Source organism: Pteropus medius, unplaced genomic scaffold, assembly GCF_902729225.1.
Source record: "Pteropus medius unplaced genomic scaffold, Ma_sr-lr_union100, whole genome shotgun sequence".
Taxonomy (NCBI): Eukaryota; Metazoa; Chordata; class Mammalia; order Chiroptera; family Pteropodidae; genus Pteropus; species Pteropus medius.
Window position 1 is genome coordinate 6,921,310 of NW_024340700.1, and position 17,814 is coordinate 6,939,123.

Sequence of the window (17,814 nt, forward strand, 5' to 3'; positions counted from 1 at the left end):
TTACTGCCCCGCCTCATCGCCATTCTCGCGAGAACTCGGAGACCCATGGCTTCCGGCGGTCCCTCGCTTCCGGGGGCCGCCTCACTTCCGGCTCCTCCGGCGCGGGCGCCCGGCCTGGCCCCCAAGTCCCTGGCGCCGCGCCCTGCAGGGAGCGGTGGTGAGTCCTGGGGCGGGAGGCCGGCCCTGCCCCCCGGCTGTCGCCCGCTCGCGCCTTCCCCGCCCCGTGCCCGAACCCCGAGCCGCCCCTCGGTCACTCCCCGCGCTCGCACCCTCCCCGGGCTGCCCCGGCCTCCCGCCCGGCTCCTCCGTTCTCTCCGTGAAAGCTCCCTCCCTGCATGGCCTCCACCCCGGTCCCTGCCTCTCCGGCCCCCTCCCCTCCAGGGCCGGGGGCGAGGGCAGTTGGGGGCGGACCGCCGAGGTCGCCCAGGACCCGGCCGAAGTCTGAAGTCCCTGACTGGTGGCCTGGATGCGTCCCGATGCGGCCCAGTTTAACTTGGCGTTTGTTGGTCCCAGGCGCGCTTAGTGTGTCCTGTCATTTCTCTACAGAACATTCACAGATGAGGAAGTCACCGCACTAGGCGTCACCAGTCATGGCCGCTCCCTGGAAGAGCGCCCTTCTGATGCTTCTGGCATCGCAGGCTGTGTCCTGGGTGAATTCCTTCGACGAGGAAGAGGTCCCAGAAGAATGGATCCTTCTGCACGTTGTTCAGGGTCAGATAGGAGCTGGGAACTACAGCTATTTGAGGTTAAATCATGAGGGAAAGATAGTTCTTAAGATGCAGAGCTTAAAAGGCGACGCAGACCTGTACGTCTCTGACAGCACCCTCCATCCGAGTTTTGATGACTATGAACTGCAGTCTGCCACTTGTGGCCAGGACATTGTTTTTATACCAGCGCATTTCCAACGCCCTGTGGGAATAGGGGTCTATGGACATCCGTCTCACCACCAGAGCGAGTTTGAAATGAAAGTGTATTACGATAGAACGATCGAACAGTACCCATTTGGTGAGACTGCTTACTCAGACGGCACAGAATCGAGTCAGAAGCATGCCTACGCTCCAGAAGACGCATCTCAAGAAGAAGAATCCGTTCTTTGGACAATATTAATTAGTATTTTGAAACTGGTACTCGAAATTCTTTTTTGATTCTTTGAACATACGCACCTATACCGTTAACCTGACGTTGATTGCAGTTTGCCGCGAACTTAGCTACTTTCACTTGGCTGAAAATTCTAGTTAGCCTTTTCTAGTTGGCGGATGGAAAACTAAAGCCATACAGTTTTGTTACCTCAGTTACCCCAAAAGTAGGGAAAGCAGTAAGCATGGTATTTTTTAAAGATCGAAATTCCTGTAAAAGGAATATGCACAATAAAATGTTTAAACTCCACTTTGATTAGCTTGTCAGGTGACTAAAAAGACTGCAGTAACTTAGGTTTATATAAAAAGAAAGTAGAGCAACCTTTCGTGCAGGTACACAGATCGAAAGGTTAACTTTATAATTTTACTCATTAGAGATTCTAAATGAAATTACAATGTGTAAGCTCTGAAGAGTTAACTAAAAGCAAGTCTGAAATGTAATGCTTTCTTCGTACTTGCTAGAGTATGGACAAAAGACTCAGAGCTACCCCAAGCAGGAATGATACCTCCTAGTCAAACGATTTCCTGGCAGGCAGGCTTTGTTCCCATGCCAGTTAATGACAGTGCTAAACCCAGCTGTACATCTCATCCGGTCATTTGTAATTTTAACACCTTGGGCTACCTACTACAATTCTTATGTTACTAAATTTTTTTATGGTCCCCAAGGTAGGCCAGAAACAATATACATTAGGAAAATTTCATGAAAATAATAGAAACTTGGAGGCTAAGTATTTCAAATTAAGTTGCCTAATATTTCCACCGAATTTCTAAAGACTGCCAAACGCTGAGAGAAAAACCTGGGAGACACACTATTGGCTGCAAGGGTAAGAGTAACTTATAACGGAAATGAAGCAACTTGCAGATTTTAAGCACGTAGTTAACTTCAAAAAAAAAATCTTTTATTGGCATAAAAATGAGAATGTCGTATATAAACTGGCACCAAATAATTCACTTGGATGCATGTTACAATATTGGGGTCAAAACACTATTTTATCCCTCTTTGCTGTTTTTCCCCCTTCTGCCCATTTTCCTGGGTGTTGGGGGGGCTCGCTGACAACAGTCACAAATCCAGCGACCTAGGAGAAAAATTGTTAGTTAATATAGAATGAAATTTAACTTACGACTGAATTTTAAACCCATTTAACTCTCCTTCCTTAGCTATCATTAACGATAGTCTTCTCTGGATTTGTGAGGTAAGGGCACAAATGTGTTCCTTAATTTAAGGAGAAAAATATAAATTTAAGGTGATCAGTGTTACCAATGCCATGTGAAATTCAGGCAAGGGCGGCCATTGAAGGAACAATATTATATGGATCTTTAAAAATTATAACCTTTCTGAAATTTAAACACTGCCATTCTTAAAAAGTTCAATAATACAAATCCTAATGTAAAACTGGCTATTGAGTTTGGCTTATTTTCAGCCCATTTCTCTGCTGCTCAGTGGCAGCTGTATGTCTTAACAGCATTCTCTCAAGTCCTGGTGTACTGTGCTGACGCAGCACTTTAAAACTTACCAAGTACCTGACGGCACAGTGATAAACAACTAACTACACACTTGATCTGAATTACTACAGCAGAACTTTAAATCAATGAAATTGCTTGCTTCTGATTCCCAGGAAACTTAGTTCTAGGCATATATTTTATATAAAGTATTATACAGTGTTAACTATGCAAGTAAGTTCTAAAATTACACAATTATCTGTGTAATGTTTGAGTCCATTTACTGTGATTTATTCAATTCTATGTTCATTCTAAAGTTACCTGGAATTGTTATGCTGCCTCAATTTATAGAAATCTGGTTTAATATGTACAAAGACAAAGCGCTCACTTTGTTAAAGTTTTAAACAGATGACCTACAAAAATAAAACCAAGGCTTTGAAACAAATCGATGCTGTTGCTTTAGCCATTTCAGTAGAAAGACAGTGGCTGTGATTAGTCTAGGTACTCTAACGTCTCAGTCCTTTAGTTGGGTGAGCTAGGGATAAAAAGCAGATGAATGTGATCTGGGTAATCACAGCTTGGTCACTTGTGAACAGAACGGTCTAGAGGCACTTCATGTCATTATGATGTTAATGGAGCCTTTTAAAAATGTTGAGAGAGTCCCTTCACTCAGAGATAATGTTCCTTAGTTCTGTAATCTTTACCTGATGGAATAGCACCGAGGCCCACACAGAAAGTATGGTAACCTCTGTCACACACATCACAGAACATCATTTCCTCTTCATGGTGGGGTTGTCCACATATAATGCAAGTTTTACACTCCATACATTGCCATGGGTAGGTCTTAATCATAGAAACAAGCTCCATGGTCATATCCAGGCAAGAAGGATGGCCTAAACCAAAACCAACATTAGTAGTATTTCATACAAGAATTTTAAACTTACTGTGGCATAACAAAATGCTAGTTTGTTTTGTGATTCTCAAGAATGGCTACGATGTTTAATTGCCAAAGAAACGAAAACATAAGAAAACGCATGGACAATCTACACCTTACAAATTACCCTATAATATTCTTAACTCCTTCATTCGAGTCTAGCTGACAACTAAAAATCCTAGTTTTTGAAGCAACAAATAGGGTGGTTAAAATGTTAAGACACGTGGATACTTACCACTGCTATCACACTGGGAGCAGTGTATAAGTGATTCAGCCTTCCCTTTCTTGTTGGACTCCTTACCCTTCAGACAAATCCCACATAGAGCATTTGGAATGACCTTTGGCTGGAAGGGTAGAAGAGGGCTATAAATTCATGCCAGAACTTACTGTGGGTTCAAAGGAATTGTTACTGTATCGCCTCATCTTTACTTTTGGTAACTTGCTAAGGAGGACCTTTTTGAAAGACATAACTTGACATGAGTCTGCTTTCAACATACAATGGCCTACTGACTAAAGCCTTACAATTCATTTTAAAATTGTCGATGGCATGATCTCATGCTAGGATTCAGTGTAGCATTCTACACTCCCTACATGCACAATAAGATCTGCATGATGACTAGAAGGGAAGACTAAATACAATGTCAAATTGCACTATTAATTGGAAGACAAATGACCATTATTAGTAAGTTAGACTTATTATAAAAGACTCAGTTTCAAGTGCTTATATACTGATTTTGTTTAAACACTGATATTTTCCAAAACTATAAAACCGGATCTATAAAATCTAAGTTACAAAATCAATGTTTTAACATTTTTAATTGAAAGGTGGCTCATGCAGACATTGTTATGTACATAGATGTTTGTGGAAAACCAAGTTGGGTGGTTATTCCTTTTGCACGGCTATTAATACAAAACATAAGTTTCCAGATGAGAAAAAAAATCATCAAAAAATACACACACCCTCTTACATTTTGATTACCATTCATTTTCCATATTAAAAACCATGTTCAAGCCAATGAAGGTATTTGGGCTTAAAAAAAAACACTTGGTAACATAGAAAAGAAGAGAAGAAAAGGTTCACTGCGCCTAAAATTACCAGGGGAAGGAAAACATCTGAACATCACAGCCTCGACCATAACAAAATGATGTCCGTTCACGCTCCATGAACACGCAAGTATCAGCGGTAGAAGAGCAAGCGTGGGCCCGTGACGATGTGGGGGCTGGGGTGTGCGTATACACACTGGGAGAGAAACCACTTTAACTAGAATTATTATATTTGTTTCACTCCGACCTAGCCAAATGCACCTTCTAGCTCCCTTTCCTAAGATACTGAACCAGAGGGCCTAAATGAAACTGCAGCTTTGTGCTTAGCATTCCAGCTTTGAAATGTCTCACTGCCACCTTCGAAACCTGTCACGCCTAAACGATTTGTTCTTAATTCTTTTAGCTTTTTATTTTTGTAATTATCTTTCTTTGCAAAAGATGACAGAGGCATTCAAAAATAATTTTTGGCTTATTTATTTAAAAAGTCAACCTTATACATAAATATAATAAAAACAATAACTCTAAACAATCACAAATATCTCTACAAAATAATAAATATCATGGAAGTTAAAACATACATATAAAACTTTACCGTTAACTATTCTACATCTCCTGCATGTGTAGCTTTATACCCTGCTCCCCAACAAAAGGCTAGTGTCACATGCTCAAACCGTTTAAGTCCTGCAGTGTAGTTACCCTCTGTTGTTGCTGCTACATTCTAAGCATAAGGTTCTCATTGTCTTTTCCTATACTCAATACAAAATAGCTAGGAAGTGCACTTCTATGATCCAAATTCTAGTTCAGTCATGATCAAATCTATAACTGCCATAATATACAGCAGAAAGCTATCCCTCAATTCACCAAAATAAGAAATATCTTTTGGTTACGTTTACATTACCTGAACTGAATGTAAAAGATACTTATTTAATACTTGTAGTTTATGTTAGATACGGGCATACTAAGCACTCTAATATCTTTCACTAAAGTCAAGAAAGTAACCACACAATGTTAAATTCTTAAAAGAGCTCCTCTCAGGAGATAGGAGATCCTTTACAGAAGTCAAAAGGAATAAAACACAAGGCTAGTCATTCACATTCTAGAGCAATTCATTCAAGTTCTACAATCATTAAAATATACATTAAACACCTATGATAAAAGGGACACCAAGAAAATTCTAGGTTTACTTCTAAGCTTAAAATCATGTTTTGTTAAACCACTTAAAATTTTTCTTACCCAATAGTCTTCATCTTGATGAAAAGAGGGAGTAGAGGGAGCGCCGGGGGGGAGAGGGAGAGGCACGAGAGAGAGGAGGGGAGAGGGAGGAGTGGGGGGAGAGACAGAGAAAGAGAGAGAAACCCAGCAAGCGAGCAAGCGCTTTTTAGCGTTTTCTATGGTAGTGCCACGGCTCAGTATAAAAACTACTTTGTTCATTCAAGTACTCTCAGCTCTCTAAGAGGTCACACTGTTCACATCCAGGACCTCACACAGCAGATACGGACCGCTGGCTGGGAAACTGGGAAACCAGTCTCTCAGTGTGCTGTGGAGTCGATGGAGGGAGGGGGCAGCGTGCAGAACTCCCATGAAGCTTCGTGGAACAGGACCCTATGTGTGTCTGACAAGAGACGGTCAAGTCTACGTCTATTATCATTATCAAAGTTTCACTACTGACGAGAAAATTAAAATACTCATCCTAACAGTTCTCAGCTTCTCAAATAAAAGGCTCACAATACACTTATTTTCCTGCTTGAAAAATAACCAAAGATAAGTGAGACTTTCATGGTAGCACTAATATAGTATAGATTTTAATTATCTACTAGTAATGTAAGCCTGAATCATAACTTATATGCTTTAATTTCAGGTTAATGTAACCTAAACAATACTGTCCTACAAATTAAGGGCAAGCACTAATTTCATTAAGCAAGACATCAGATACATTATCATTTTTCTTAACTCCATTATTTTCAAACATTTACATATATGACCTTCAGCTTGAAGTATCCTTATTTAGGCACGTCTTGGCTTATTAATACTTTTCATAGAGAGGTTAACTTTTAATAAACACGTTCATATTAATGTAGTAAGTCTAAATACTGGCTGTTCCAAACTTTGAAATACCTGAAACGTTTTTAGTACCTGAAGCACTAAACATTATTAGTGCAGATTACAAAACGTGTACTGTGCACATCAGACTCCCTCGAGTACTACCAAGTCAGGTTAATCCGCACGATTTCTTCTATATTAAACCAACGAGAGTTTTGAGTAGTTCATTTCCAGCCGCTACGAAAACATCGATTTCAGCTCTGTCTTCTTCAGCCATGATTAACGCAGTCGCACTGTCTGGAAGGTCTACTGATGCCCACGGCGCGGGGGCTGCCACGCCACCCGACCCTCCCGTCACACCGGCCGACCTTCCAAAATTTAATCTTTGGAGTTCGTTTGCTTTTACTTATTATGCATTAATTTAAATATTTAGTTTTTAAAAATTAGATAAACTATATACGCGAAAACAAGTAAAAAAATCACATGCTGCGGCCTACTGAAGCCACCCTTGCGAGCCAACCAACACTTGCTGAATGAAGCTCAGGAATTTTTTGCCCTAGGCTAAAAAAACATGAATTTTTAAGTTAGTTACGGAAAGGTATATTCTAAATAAATATAGACTATACTAATTTAAGTCGCTTTTTTCCTTCAGGAAAAGCTAAACGAGCGGTCAGAGGGCCTGGCTGGGCGGCGGCCCTGTGGCTGACCGCAGTCGGGGTCCTGACACACAGCGAGCCGTTCAGTTCCACTCGGCAAAACTCTCACTCCTAGATGTGCCTTCAAAACACCTGCGTAACCACAGCAGAAAGTACATTCTGATACATTCTAAACCCAAAGAACTGGACACTTCTATGACCATCCAAAACACAAAACTGTGAGCAGCTGATTCCACTCCTTTTATGATATTCCTAGTGCCCACCTTCGACTCGCCTAACCCTCAGAAGGGGAAGGGGCAGACATCAGGAGGAAAGAACAGTAACGATGTTGCAGACAGCGGACGACCTTACAGAGAAAACCCGGATTAAAAAATCAACGAGTGTATCTGAGCCAAACTACCTCACGGGATAATGTTTAAATCCTGCCATAAAATTATATCAGCTATTTGCCAAGGTTAGGCTAAAAATCACCACACTGTAAATAAGAGGTTTTACTATTTTCTATCACAGAGTTAGCTGAGTTTGGCAAATGGATCAAATAATCCTTAAATTAAACCCAGATCTTTCTTAATGAAAGGCACTACAAAAACACAACCTAACCTACAGCATATCCGGCCATGCTTTACAGCTCAGCATGTTTAGCTCGACTAAACACCATGATACTTAAAACATCAGCTAGGGTTACTCCGACGCGACTTTGAAGAAACAAGGTATAAAGTTCTGCCTATAATATGATTTTTTTAAAAACTCATACTTGCCTGGTTATTATTCAAAAGAAAAAAAAAAGAAGCTCTCATAAATTGTACATATACAGAAAACAGAAGCTAAACCATAGCCAAAAGTGATAGAAAAGCCACCAGGAAAATGAAGCAAAACAGAAGGAAGCTGACAGAGGGCGCACACCACAGGAGAACAGCTAACGAGGTGCAGCGGCAGGAGCTCCACAACTTTGAAATTCAAAGTTAAAATATCTCAGGGAGAGAGGCTGGTCAGGAAGGAAGCTGAGTCAGGGGCTTTTTTCTTCTACCTTGTACCCAGGAACTGACTTGGACAGTACAGAGCGTTTGGGAGCATCTTTCCGTGGAGTCGCAGCTTTGTCCCTGGATCTCTGTCTTCCCTGTAAGGACTCATCCTGGCTGTCGGGAAGGCCTTCCCCCTCAGACACGTTGCCAGAGGAGCTGTCCTGGAGGTCAACACACAAACAGAGCCCTTGGAATTCACACGGATTTGAGTCTGAATTTTGAAAACTACAGAAAATTTTCGAAAGCAGCTTTAAAGTTCCAATTTAAAAGTAAAAACATAATGCTAAATATAAGAAAACTTTTCCAGTGGAGACTAAAAGGAGTCACGTTAGTCATTTACCTGTCCTGTAAGTACATCATGGCACTTGGTCTTCCGACTTACATCAATAGAGACAGAATTATCTACTTCGGCTATTGTCACACGCTACAGCTTCGGCGTTCTGCCATGTCACAAGGGGGCATAGTTGTTTCATACACGAATATTGTTTAAAAATAAATGTTTAAGCGTGGGTATTTTTATTGAGTAACACAAGTCATTAAAGAAGTTCTTCAAGCACACGCTCATGTTTTCAAAATGTTCAACTATGTAGGGGCCAATATCACCTGGTATTTACAACAGTACTGGATATATTTTAGATGTTCAAAGCTTAGGAGTTCAATATCTGATCACTTAATTCATTTTTTAATTCAAAAATGTCTAATGATACGCTCATATAAATTATGCAAATCCTAAATGAAAAAATTAAGTTAGACATACCCACCCTGATAACCATCCTGAGAAAACTACTAGCAACATGAATGTAACTCCTTTTTTCCTAGGTGAATGTTGGTATACAGACAGATACCGAGATTCACACATTCACACTCACACCCTACATACACATGTGCCCTCTTTTTTTAAAATACAAAACTAGATTATATTGTTTGTGTGTGAACGTGTTTTAGTAGTATTGTAAGTATTATGTGCACCTTATCACATCATTAAATATTCTTTGAGCTGCGTATCTACCACATAAGTATAATATATCACCCACTGTGGACGTTACATTTCTAATTTTCACAATAAAAAATACTATTGACACTCTAGTGAATATTTTCTTCTAATTAAATTTTGTCAGCATCTGATTAGGTCCTTTGGATAACTTCTATCGGTGTCTTTGCTAAATCGAATTCTGTGAAAGTCCTAAATCTTGGTTTATACCGTCAAAATACTTCCCTGCAATGCTGGATTACGGCACACGACTGTCAGCTTCGTGACGGCCTCCTCACGCCACAGCTCCCCTTTTGCCAACAGGACAGGTAGCTGAACAGCTTCTTATCTGATGCGACATGTATCTCTAAGTTATATTTTAGTGGCCACTGGTGACATGGAAATGTACTGCCCACTTAACAGGAGCAGCTTGTCAGGTTAGGTTGGCTACAGTGAAAAGTCCTACGGTCAGTGGCTTCGTACGCTGTGCTAGGCAACATCAAAACCTGGACCACCCTGCTTTTTGTTCTTTTCATTCCACAGAGCACCCCAAATTTCCCACTGTCTTCCAACTGCATTTTGCTACCAAAAAAGTCATACAGGAAAACCTAGCAGCGCAAGATGTCATTAGTAACCTTAACGTTTTCTATGAAAAGCCTAAAATAATTATGCATATTAATGTGCTCCCGCAACCAAGATAGTTAAATATAATATCGTAAACTAACGTCTGGTACCCTGGCCTAAATAAGCAGCTTGTGATAACCAAAAAGAACAACTTCAATTATAAAACTTACCAAAGGCCGTGCACAGCTTGTCTATATCAATGCGCACAATAAATAACTTCTCTTGATGGAAGTTTTCTGGAAATTATATGCAACTGAACTTTTTCAAAAAGAGGATGGTAATGCAACTTCAATTTAACACTCCAGGAAAGGAATCAGCACAAGTGCAAAAGAGGCGGCACCTCCCCCCGAAGCCAGATGCTCTCACCGAGGTGCCTTCAGCTCGCCTCCTCTCACCACCTCGACCTTCCTCAGCCTCATCCGAGTCACCGTCACTATCCAGGGCAGGGAGCTCGGGATCCAGGGGAGGCTCGTACAGTGCCGTGTTCAATGGCAAATACCGCAGCTCGTCCGGTGAATACCTGGTGTTCAGAGGCATGGTTTTCAGTTTTCCTTTTTATTAACATGAGCAGACTAATCTTTGAACTACAAAGATAGTCTTAATTTTCTCAATTAACCCCAAATACTTTTGAGAAATGATTAGACGTAACAATTTTTCTTTTGGGGATCAAGCAGGGACAAGTAATAAATAAAAAACCTAAACATTTTTTCACCAGACCAAGTATAAAATATGCACTTGATTCGTATTATCGAAAGATACCGTCTCCTTTTTACCCTCAACCCGAAAAAACAAGTGGCAGCAGATATGGGCAAAACTGTGACAATACAGAATCCAACACAAAATCCAAGCTGGCTGATCACCCCCACCTTCCCACTTTCCTAAGTCGCCACTGCCGTGGGTCGTCCCTGCCTCCTACGTAAAATGGTACGATAATGAGTCAAACTCCCAGGTGGACACGAGAAGTAAACTACCGCACGCCAGTCACAGCAGTCTATTGTATTTAAGAAACAAAATTTTCAGTAACAAATTATTTTAAACCAATTTGTGAAGCATGTACTCTAACAACTTTAATCTTGTTTTTCTGAAACTAGAAACTCGCACCCCTTTGCCCTGAGTCAGAAGCTGACGCTTCTGGTGCCGTCCCCGCCAGCAGGAGCGCCCTGTCCTGCTCCACGCCCAGCAGCAGGCTCCGTGACCTTCGCTCAGGGACGGGACTGCACCAGCATCTCCCTCAACTGAGACATCACACCAAAAAGCACAGGGCGTGGTCCACTGGCCCATCGCTTCTAACAAGGTGCTGACCACAAAATAGAAAAGTTAAAATTCGGTGACCTATGATTTAAATTTGACTTTCGTACAGTATCAGCCTCTAGTCTACTTTAAATACTATTCTCAAAAGAATTTTTCTTTCCTCAAGAACACAGCTGAGACTTTGAAACAAAATAACCCTTTAGTGCTGTTTTCAGTCCCTTCCAGGTTGGGAATAACAGATAAGCACATTCTTGCCGCACACAGTGGCGGCAGCCACCAGGGCAGTGATGTGGCTGCAGCAACCAGGTGGCCACACTGGCCCTGGCGGCCACTCTGCTCCTTCCTTCATATCCCATGCTGGCTAAGTTGGTGCTTCTCAAACTTTATTTGCACACGAATCATGTCAGCATCCATGAAAATACAGACTCCCAAGTCCGTGGGTCTAGGCTTGTGTCTGAGTGTGCATTTCCAGTAAGCCTCCAAGTGACACGAGTGCCGCTGGGACATGGACCACACGCTGAGGATCAAGAGGTGCCAGAGAACCTCTAGCACCTGTCTGCAGAAATACGAAAGGGTGCGCAGGGAGCTGGGCGGTCCAGGCTCCATCCGCAGACGTTCAAACTCTGGGGAAGGGTGTGCTTCCCACAGAACCACAGAGATGAAAAATACTGACACAAACCTTAGACATTTATGGTAAACCTCACGGAGCTCAAAACCTGCAAGAGGCAACCACATGAGGCTCTTAAGTCCCTCGCCAACAGCCGGTACTAGTGGTAAATGTGATCACCGAATACCTTTTGTAATATTCCTGGAACTGTCCGGGGATGAGGGCCACTGGGTAGGAACTGACCTTGGTCCGCTCTGTCGGTAACACTCTGTACTTCCCTTGAGGCACCTGGATAACCTGGGTGACCATGAAGAGAAACACAAAACTAGTTCCATGGTAGGAATCAAGGCTTTAGGAAAAGAATCCCTCTGCATTCCTCCCCCGAAAAGGTCGATTAGAAGAGGCATTAGGAGCAACCACCCAAGGCGGCAGCTGCTGTTCCTTGTTCTACTGGGGACTTTTGTGCAGCTCTTCCCCACGGTCACTGCTAAGGAAAGACTCTCATCCCTTAACAGCAATGTGACCTGGGCAACTTACAAAACCTCTGTGGCTCCACTTCCTCATCTGTGAAATGGAAACACTAGATTCAACCTCGCATGGTGACTGTGAGAATTCAGTGAACATGGAAATCTACGACAGCTCTTGGGGCACACAGCAAGGACAACATGGAGGTACTGATCTCATTCAGTAGAACGTATACCACAAAGCAAAAGACACACACGCACGTGAACTGAGTATTATAAGGCCATCGTTAAAAACGTATCTTAAGTTCTGGGGAAGAAAAAGACATGTTGCTGGCAAAATAAAATAAAGGTGGTATGCAGCAGCACTCTGCAATAACAAGCAAAAATAAGCAAGGATCGGGGACTAAGCGTAAGTGTTCCTACGTGTGTCTGTAGGTCAAAATAAGCTCTTCTTTCTTCCATGCGTTCCCGGTTTAAGTTGCTGTTAAATTCAGCTGCTTTTTTGGCAGCTTTCTTAATATACTCAGGCACTTTGCTGGCTTCCACTTTCTGCGTATTCTGTTGTTGCATTTGCTGAAAAAAATATTACAGTTCAAAATTACATAACTTTACGAAATGTCATTCTCCCCAAACCAAATAAAAATGCTAGTCACCTCAATACTTACAGAATACTCTTTATAATGATCTGTAATTCGTTGACGTTCTTTTTCTTGTAGAATTACAGAATATTCAGCATGTTTGGCTGGATATTCTTTAATCATTAAATCAATTACTTCATCACTGCGCAATGCTGTTAAACCTATTTTAGACCAAAAAAAAAAAAAAAGGTAAAGAAAATCAATTAGGCCTAAGTGAAAAAACCCACATCTCGAAATTTGTTTTTCCTTCCGACTACTCTACATTTAAAAGATTTTCCAACAGTCAAAGTATTTTAATACATTTGAAAATAAAAACTCAATATAATCAATTAAAAAGAAATAGATTACCAAAGTTGCAAAGGCAAAAAAATCAATTTCTCGACCAAATGTTTCTTTTTTAAAAATTGAGTGTACTATAAATATATGTTCCTTTACAGAAAAAAATGCTAAATGATATATACTAACTAATGGCAATAACATAGGATAATAGCTTTTCAATATATTACAGTACTTAGTCTTCAAATTTGATAAACCACAGTCAATTCAAATTTCACCAAAAGCATCAGTGCATATAAGTCATTCAGGCAATTTTCAAATCTCATAGTATCAGATTACAACAACTGCCGAGATGAATTCCTATGCTTTTGTATTAAAAAACAGCCATGTTGCTTCGAAATGTTTATGTAACAAAAATTACAAATAAAGCACGAAGATAATTACACAGAACTGAAAATGGAGCAAAATTTGCCTTTCAAAAGGTAAGGACTGTCAACTGATGGTCATTGGTGCTATTTCAACGCCAACCGAAATCCCCAATTTGGGGTGCGGTAAAGAGAAACTTTACTCAGTACAAACAGCTCAACTGTGAGACCACAGCTGTGAGCAGCACGACTGTGGAACAGCTCAACTGAGCTGTCTTACAACGCAATTACCAAGCAGCATGGCAGCAAGATGGCCCTGAGGCCAGGCGCCTCTCTGGCTAGACAGCTCTGCTCCACGCTGCACAGGAATGCTCCTCATCCTGGTCCCGAGAGACATCTGTGTTTCAGCTCCGGCTGGAGAAACACAGTCTGCACCGTTTGGTGGAAAGAGAAAGTCTCTGAGCCTGAGGGGAACTGACTTACATAAATAGAAGTCCCCACCCCTGGGCCCTGAATGGTCTGTCTTCATGCAAATGAAGACTCCAAATCCTTGCAGTTTGATTGGCCCAAAAGGCACTGTCCTGATTGGTCAAATGGGGTCATTCTGATTGGTCAGTGAAGATGCTAAGGAGAATATAGCTACACAGCTCCAACCATACAAGAAATCCTCAGTCCTCTTGGTTGAAATACTAATCCAAGAACTCCTTTGTAAGAGCTGGCTCAGCTAGCGGGAATACAGTGCAGACACGCAGTTCAGTGCAGGCTTCTCCCTAAAGTGAAGTTTGCTTGAGAGGCCCTGTGTAGAAACAGCTGCTAGGCTGTTTTTAAATGAGCCCAGTCAGCCACCAGGAGTCCCTCTTGGTAGGTATTTTCTTTCTCAGGGTCCATAGGACCAATACTTTTAAAAAGTACTGTACAAATTTTGCACACAAAACACACACACTTTGACATTTCTGTTCACGTTTTCTAAAGTTATTAGAAAATGGGGAAAATATATAATTCTCATTTGTATTTTAACAATAATCAAAAATAAAATAATTTAGCATTTAAATAATTCAATCTACTTTACTAGTTTTGTAAAACATTTTAGGAAAGGAGATAAATACTCATCCAGTATCACCTTATAAATGGTCAGCTTTCAAAATTCGAATTAAAAGCTTTCATTACCTAGAGTGCATTGAGTTTCTGTAATGACATTTAGCTCTCTCAGGTAGAGTTTCTCTTTATGAGACAAATCTCGTCGCTCTAAATCTCCAAAAAAAAAAAGAACAAAGAACTATTAAAAATAGTCATTTGCATTTGTAACATTATGCATTTGTAAAACATTCAAAAGCTTTAAAAACTTTTTGAAATTATTAAAAAGTTAACATTTTCAAGGATTTTTAAAAGTTCATATTCCAAATATTATTAGGGGCTACATAAAAAATTTTACAAATTCAAGAAATAAGTTAAAAAAGTTAAAATAAAATTGAAAATAAAATAATCCAAAGCTAGAAGTAAACATAACTATGTTAAAATAGTTGAGTACAGTCTTCTCCAAATTCAGATACAGCGTATTTAGCTGCCTCCATTCCTAAGGTCAAAGAGCAATGTTAAAAAAGCAAAACCTTGCGTCATGTAGCTACAAAACAATTTTTTTAATTGTCCCCAGGAAATGTATCTTCCTCATTTTGCTTTTAAATCATTTTATGAGGCAAAAGAACAATTAAGAGTAGAGAGAAATGTTGGATGATAGGAGTAAGTGAAAATCAGCCGGAAGAATGTAAAGTATATTATAAGTCATACTTAAAATTCATAGTTTGACAACCTGTCAAAAAGAATTACTGTTGAAAGGTAGATTTAATCTGTTACACAAACTAAGACTTAATACCTGGATATTTCCGTTTAAAGGAGGTCACACCCAAATATTCACTGACTTGTTCTTGAAGCATATAGTATTCTCCAGTCTCATCAGGTGGCCATTTGTACTCTATCAAATTTTCTGCTGGATAGTAGCTAAAGCTAAGCACAGAGATATACGTTATGCCTTATATGTAGCTTTTACTAAACTTTAATCATTTTTATTTTTAAGAATATTTAAAGATTTGTTTTTGAGGCTATTTAGTTTTAAGGATTTTGAAAACTATTTTAAATTATTTAAATTCTCAGTCTTCTATGACTTTGCTATGCAAAAAAAGTTTCCATGACTTCATGTGCTATCGAAGGAAATTACAAAACAGGTAGAAGGAAAGGAAACATCTATCTGGAATGCCAAAACAAAAAAATACAATGAAAATAACATTTTCAATATATCATACAGAACCAAGACTCACGACTGTTAGGAACAAAGCATATTTTTAGCTTATGAGACCTTTTGGGCCAAAACGGTGATGACATCAGTTCTGAATTCTTTCTCTTGGGCTTAACACCCATAGCCACTATCTCATCCAGCCAAGGTTTAAAGTAATCAGCTGCTGCTTCCCACCTGCTATTCAGTGACTTATGAAAAGCTGAGAAAGCAGAACTCTAAAAACCTATTTCTCAACATAATAAACTATAAACATTAATTATTTGCTCTGATAGACTTCACAAACCCAGAAACAAAGAAATGGACATAGTTTGATGGTGCCAGTGTACTGCAGATCGACCCCAATCCTGAACAGGAAATACTATAGTTTTCTGGACCTGGGCCAACTCAATTTCTAAATTTCATCAATGGATACTAGAGGCAGGAATGTGACACTATTTCATGAACCTATCCAATTAAAAGTAATGAACAAAAAAGACCAGTTTTCTCAAAAATGGTGCTTAGAAATTGGATATTCAAATACAAAAGTATGAAAGTTGGACCCCTAACTCATATCACATACAAAATTTAATTCAAAAGTGGATCACTGACCTAAATATAAGAACTAAAACTAGAAAACTCTTAGAAGAAAACATAAATAAATCTTCTTGATCTCAGATTGAGCAATGGATTCTAGATGTGACATCTAAAACATGAGCAACAAAAAAACAGCTAATAAGGAATTCAGCAAAATCAAAAAATTTGTGCTTCAAAGGACATTATCAACAGTTAAAAAAAACCCCACAAAATGGGAAAAAACATTCGCAAATCATATATCCGATAAGGCATTAATAATAATCCAGAATGTATAAAGAACTCCTACAACAAAAAATATCTGTCTACAGACAAAATGTGCCCGATCTCATATGATCTCGGAAGCTAAGCAGGGTCAGGCCTGTTTGGTAGTTGGATGGGAGACCACCTAGGAAGACTAGGTGCTGTAGGGGTTTAAAAAAAAATTTTAAACCAATTTAAAAATGAGCAAAAAACTTGAATAGACATTTCTCCAAAGAAGATACACAAAATGGCCAATAAGCACATAAAAAGATGCTGAACATTGTTAGTTCTTATGAGTTCAAATCAAAATCACAATGAGATAACCACTTCACAGCTTTTGGAATGGCTATTATCAAAAAAATAATAACAACAATTTGGTAAGGATGAGAAGAAACTGGAAACTTTGTGCATTGCTAGTGGGAATATGAAATGGCGCATCCACTGTGGAAAACATAAAATTACCATATAACCTAGCTATTCCACTCCTAAGCATAACTCCAAAGGAATAGGAAACAGATTCTCAACAGATCTGGCTATCCCAATGTTCACAGCAGCACGATTCACAGCAGCCAAAAGCTGGAACTCACCCTGTGGTGTCCATCAATTGATGAATGAATGAACAAAATGTGGTACATCCCTACACAGAAGTATAGTTCAGCATTGAAGAGGAAGAAAATTCTAATATATGCTACAACATGGATGAGCTTTGACGAAATTATGCTGAGATAAGCCAGACACAAAACAACAAATATTGTATGATTCTACTTATATGAGGTACCTAGAATAGGCAAATCCATAATGACAGAAAGCGTGATTGGTTGCCAGGGGCTGGGGAAAGGTGGAAATGGGAATGTTTAGTGCTTAATGCATATGGTTTGTTTTCAGCGGTGAAAAAGTTTTGGAAATGAATGATGGTAATGATTATACAATACTATAAATGTAATTAATGCCACTGAACTAACTATATACTTTAAAATAATTAAAAAGCTGAATTTTACGTGTTTTTTACCAGAATTAAAAAAAAAATTAATTGCAGTAAGAGCAAAAGCAACTTTGGTGACACACAGTAAAACATGACAAAAAATAACCTACAGTTTTTGGTAACTGCCTTTGTCAGGCTAGGGGGAGGGCTGGAGAGAGCTAGTGCAGAGAGAAACAAAGCACAAAAAGGGACTAGTAAGCAATTCAACGACAGTACCCGAGGTCTTGACTTGAAGTTTCACAACTTCTGGAGCTATCGCCTG

At 39.8% G+C, this 17,814-nt stretch overlaps 3 protein-coding genes across 4 annotated transcripts in view; 1 reads left to right on the forward strand and 2 right to left on the reverse strand.

Moving 5' to 3' along the window:
• The window catches only part of WDR27 (WD repeat domain 27), a 51,240-nt gene extending 51,097 nt beyond the window's left edge, over nucleotides 1-143 (reverse strand). Inside the window, exon 1 of the mRNA XM_039881825.1 lies at nucleotides 5-143. The gene's annotated coding sequence lies outside the window, so the exon portion shown is untranslated. The remainder of the gene's footprint in view (nucleotides 1-4) is intronic.
• On the forward strand, nucleotides 50-3,021 carry CUNH6orf120 (chromosome unknown C6orf120 homolog). Its single transcript, XM_039881919.1, has 2 exons — nucleotides 50-157; nucleotides 547-3,021. Exon 2 carries the CDS (start codon nucleotides 591-593, stop codon nucleotides 1,143-1,145), a length of 555 nt encoding a protein of 184 aa, XP_039737853.1. The 5' UTR covers nucleotides 50-157; nucleotides 547-590; the 3' UTR covers nucleotides 1,146-3,021.
• Nucleotides 2,014-17,808, reverse strand: PHF10 (PHD finger protein 10). Of its 2 annotated transcripts, none has more exons than XM_039881914.1 (11): nucleotides 17,769-17,808; nucleotides 15,338-15,468; nucleotides 14,635-14,712; nucleotides 12,854-12,987; nucleotides 12,612-12,761; nucleotides 11,912-12,021; nucleotides 10,233-10,386; nucleotides 8,278-8,433; nucleotides 3,746-3,854; nucleotides 3,281-3,469; nucleotides 2,014-2,212 (listed from the first exon to the last, which is right to left on the reverse strand). In XM_039881914.1, the coding sequence occupies exons 2-11, from the start codon at nucleotides 15,396-15,398 to the stop codon at nucleotides 2,127-2,129; spliced, it is 1,227 nt and encodes a 408-aa protein (XP_039737848.1). In that variant the 5' UTR covers nucleotides 15,399-15,468; nucleotides 17,769-17,808; the 3' UTR covers nucleotides 2,014-2,126. The 2 variants fall into 2 exon arrangements, with proteins under 2 accessions (XP_039737848.1, XP_039737841.1); XM_039881907.1 differs by having other exon boundaries at nucleotides 14,635-14,718.
• Nucleotides 17,809-17,814: the final 6 nt, after the last annotated feature.

What these genes read in the sequence shown, in the direction of transcription:
- CUNH6orf120 (XM_039881919.1), top strand. Translation starts at nt 591, where the DNA reads ATGGCCGCTCCCTGGAAGAGCGCCCTTCTGATGCTTCTGGCATCGCAG.
- PHF10 (XM_039881907.1), bottom strand. Translation starts at nt 15,398, where the DNA reads ATGCTTCAAGAACAAGTCAGTGAATATTTGGGTGTGACCTCCTTTAAA. An exon ending in AGAAACTCAATGCACTCTAG is followed by an intron (nt 12,988 to 14,634) that starts GTAATGAAAGCT and finishes GGTCTAAAATAG; the next exon opens with GTTTAACAGCATTGCGCAGT. An exon ending in ATTTTGACCTACAGACACAC is followed by an intron (nt 12,022 to 12,611) that starts GTAGGAACACTT and finishes ATGGTCACCCAG; the next exon opens with GTTATCCAGGTGCCTCAAGG.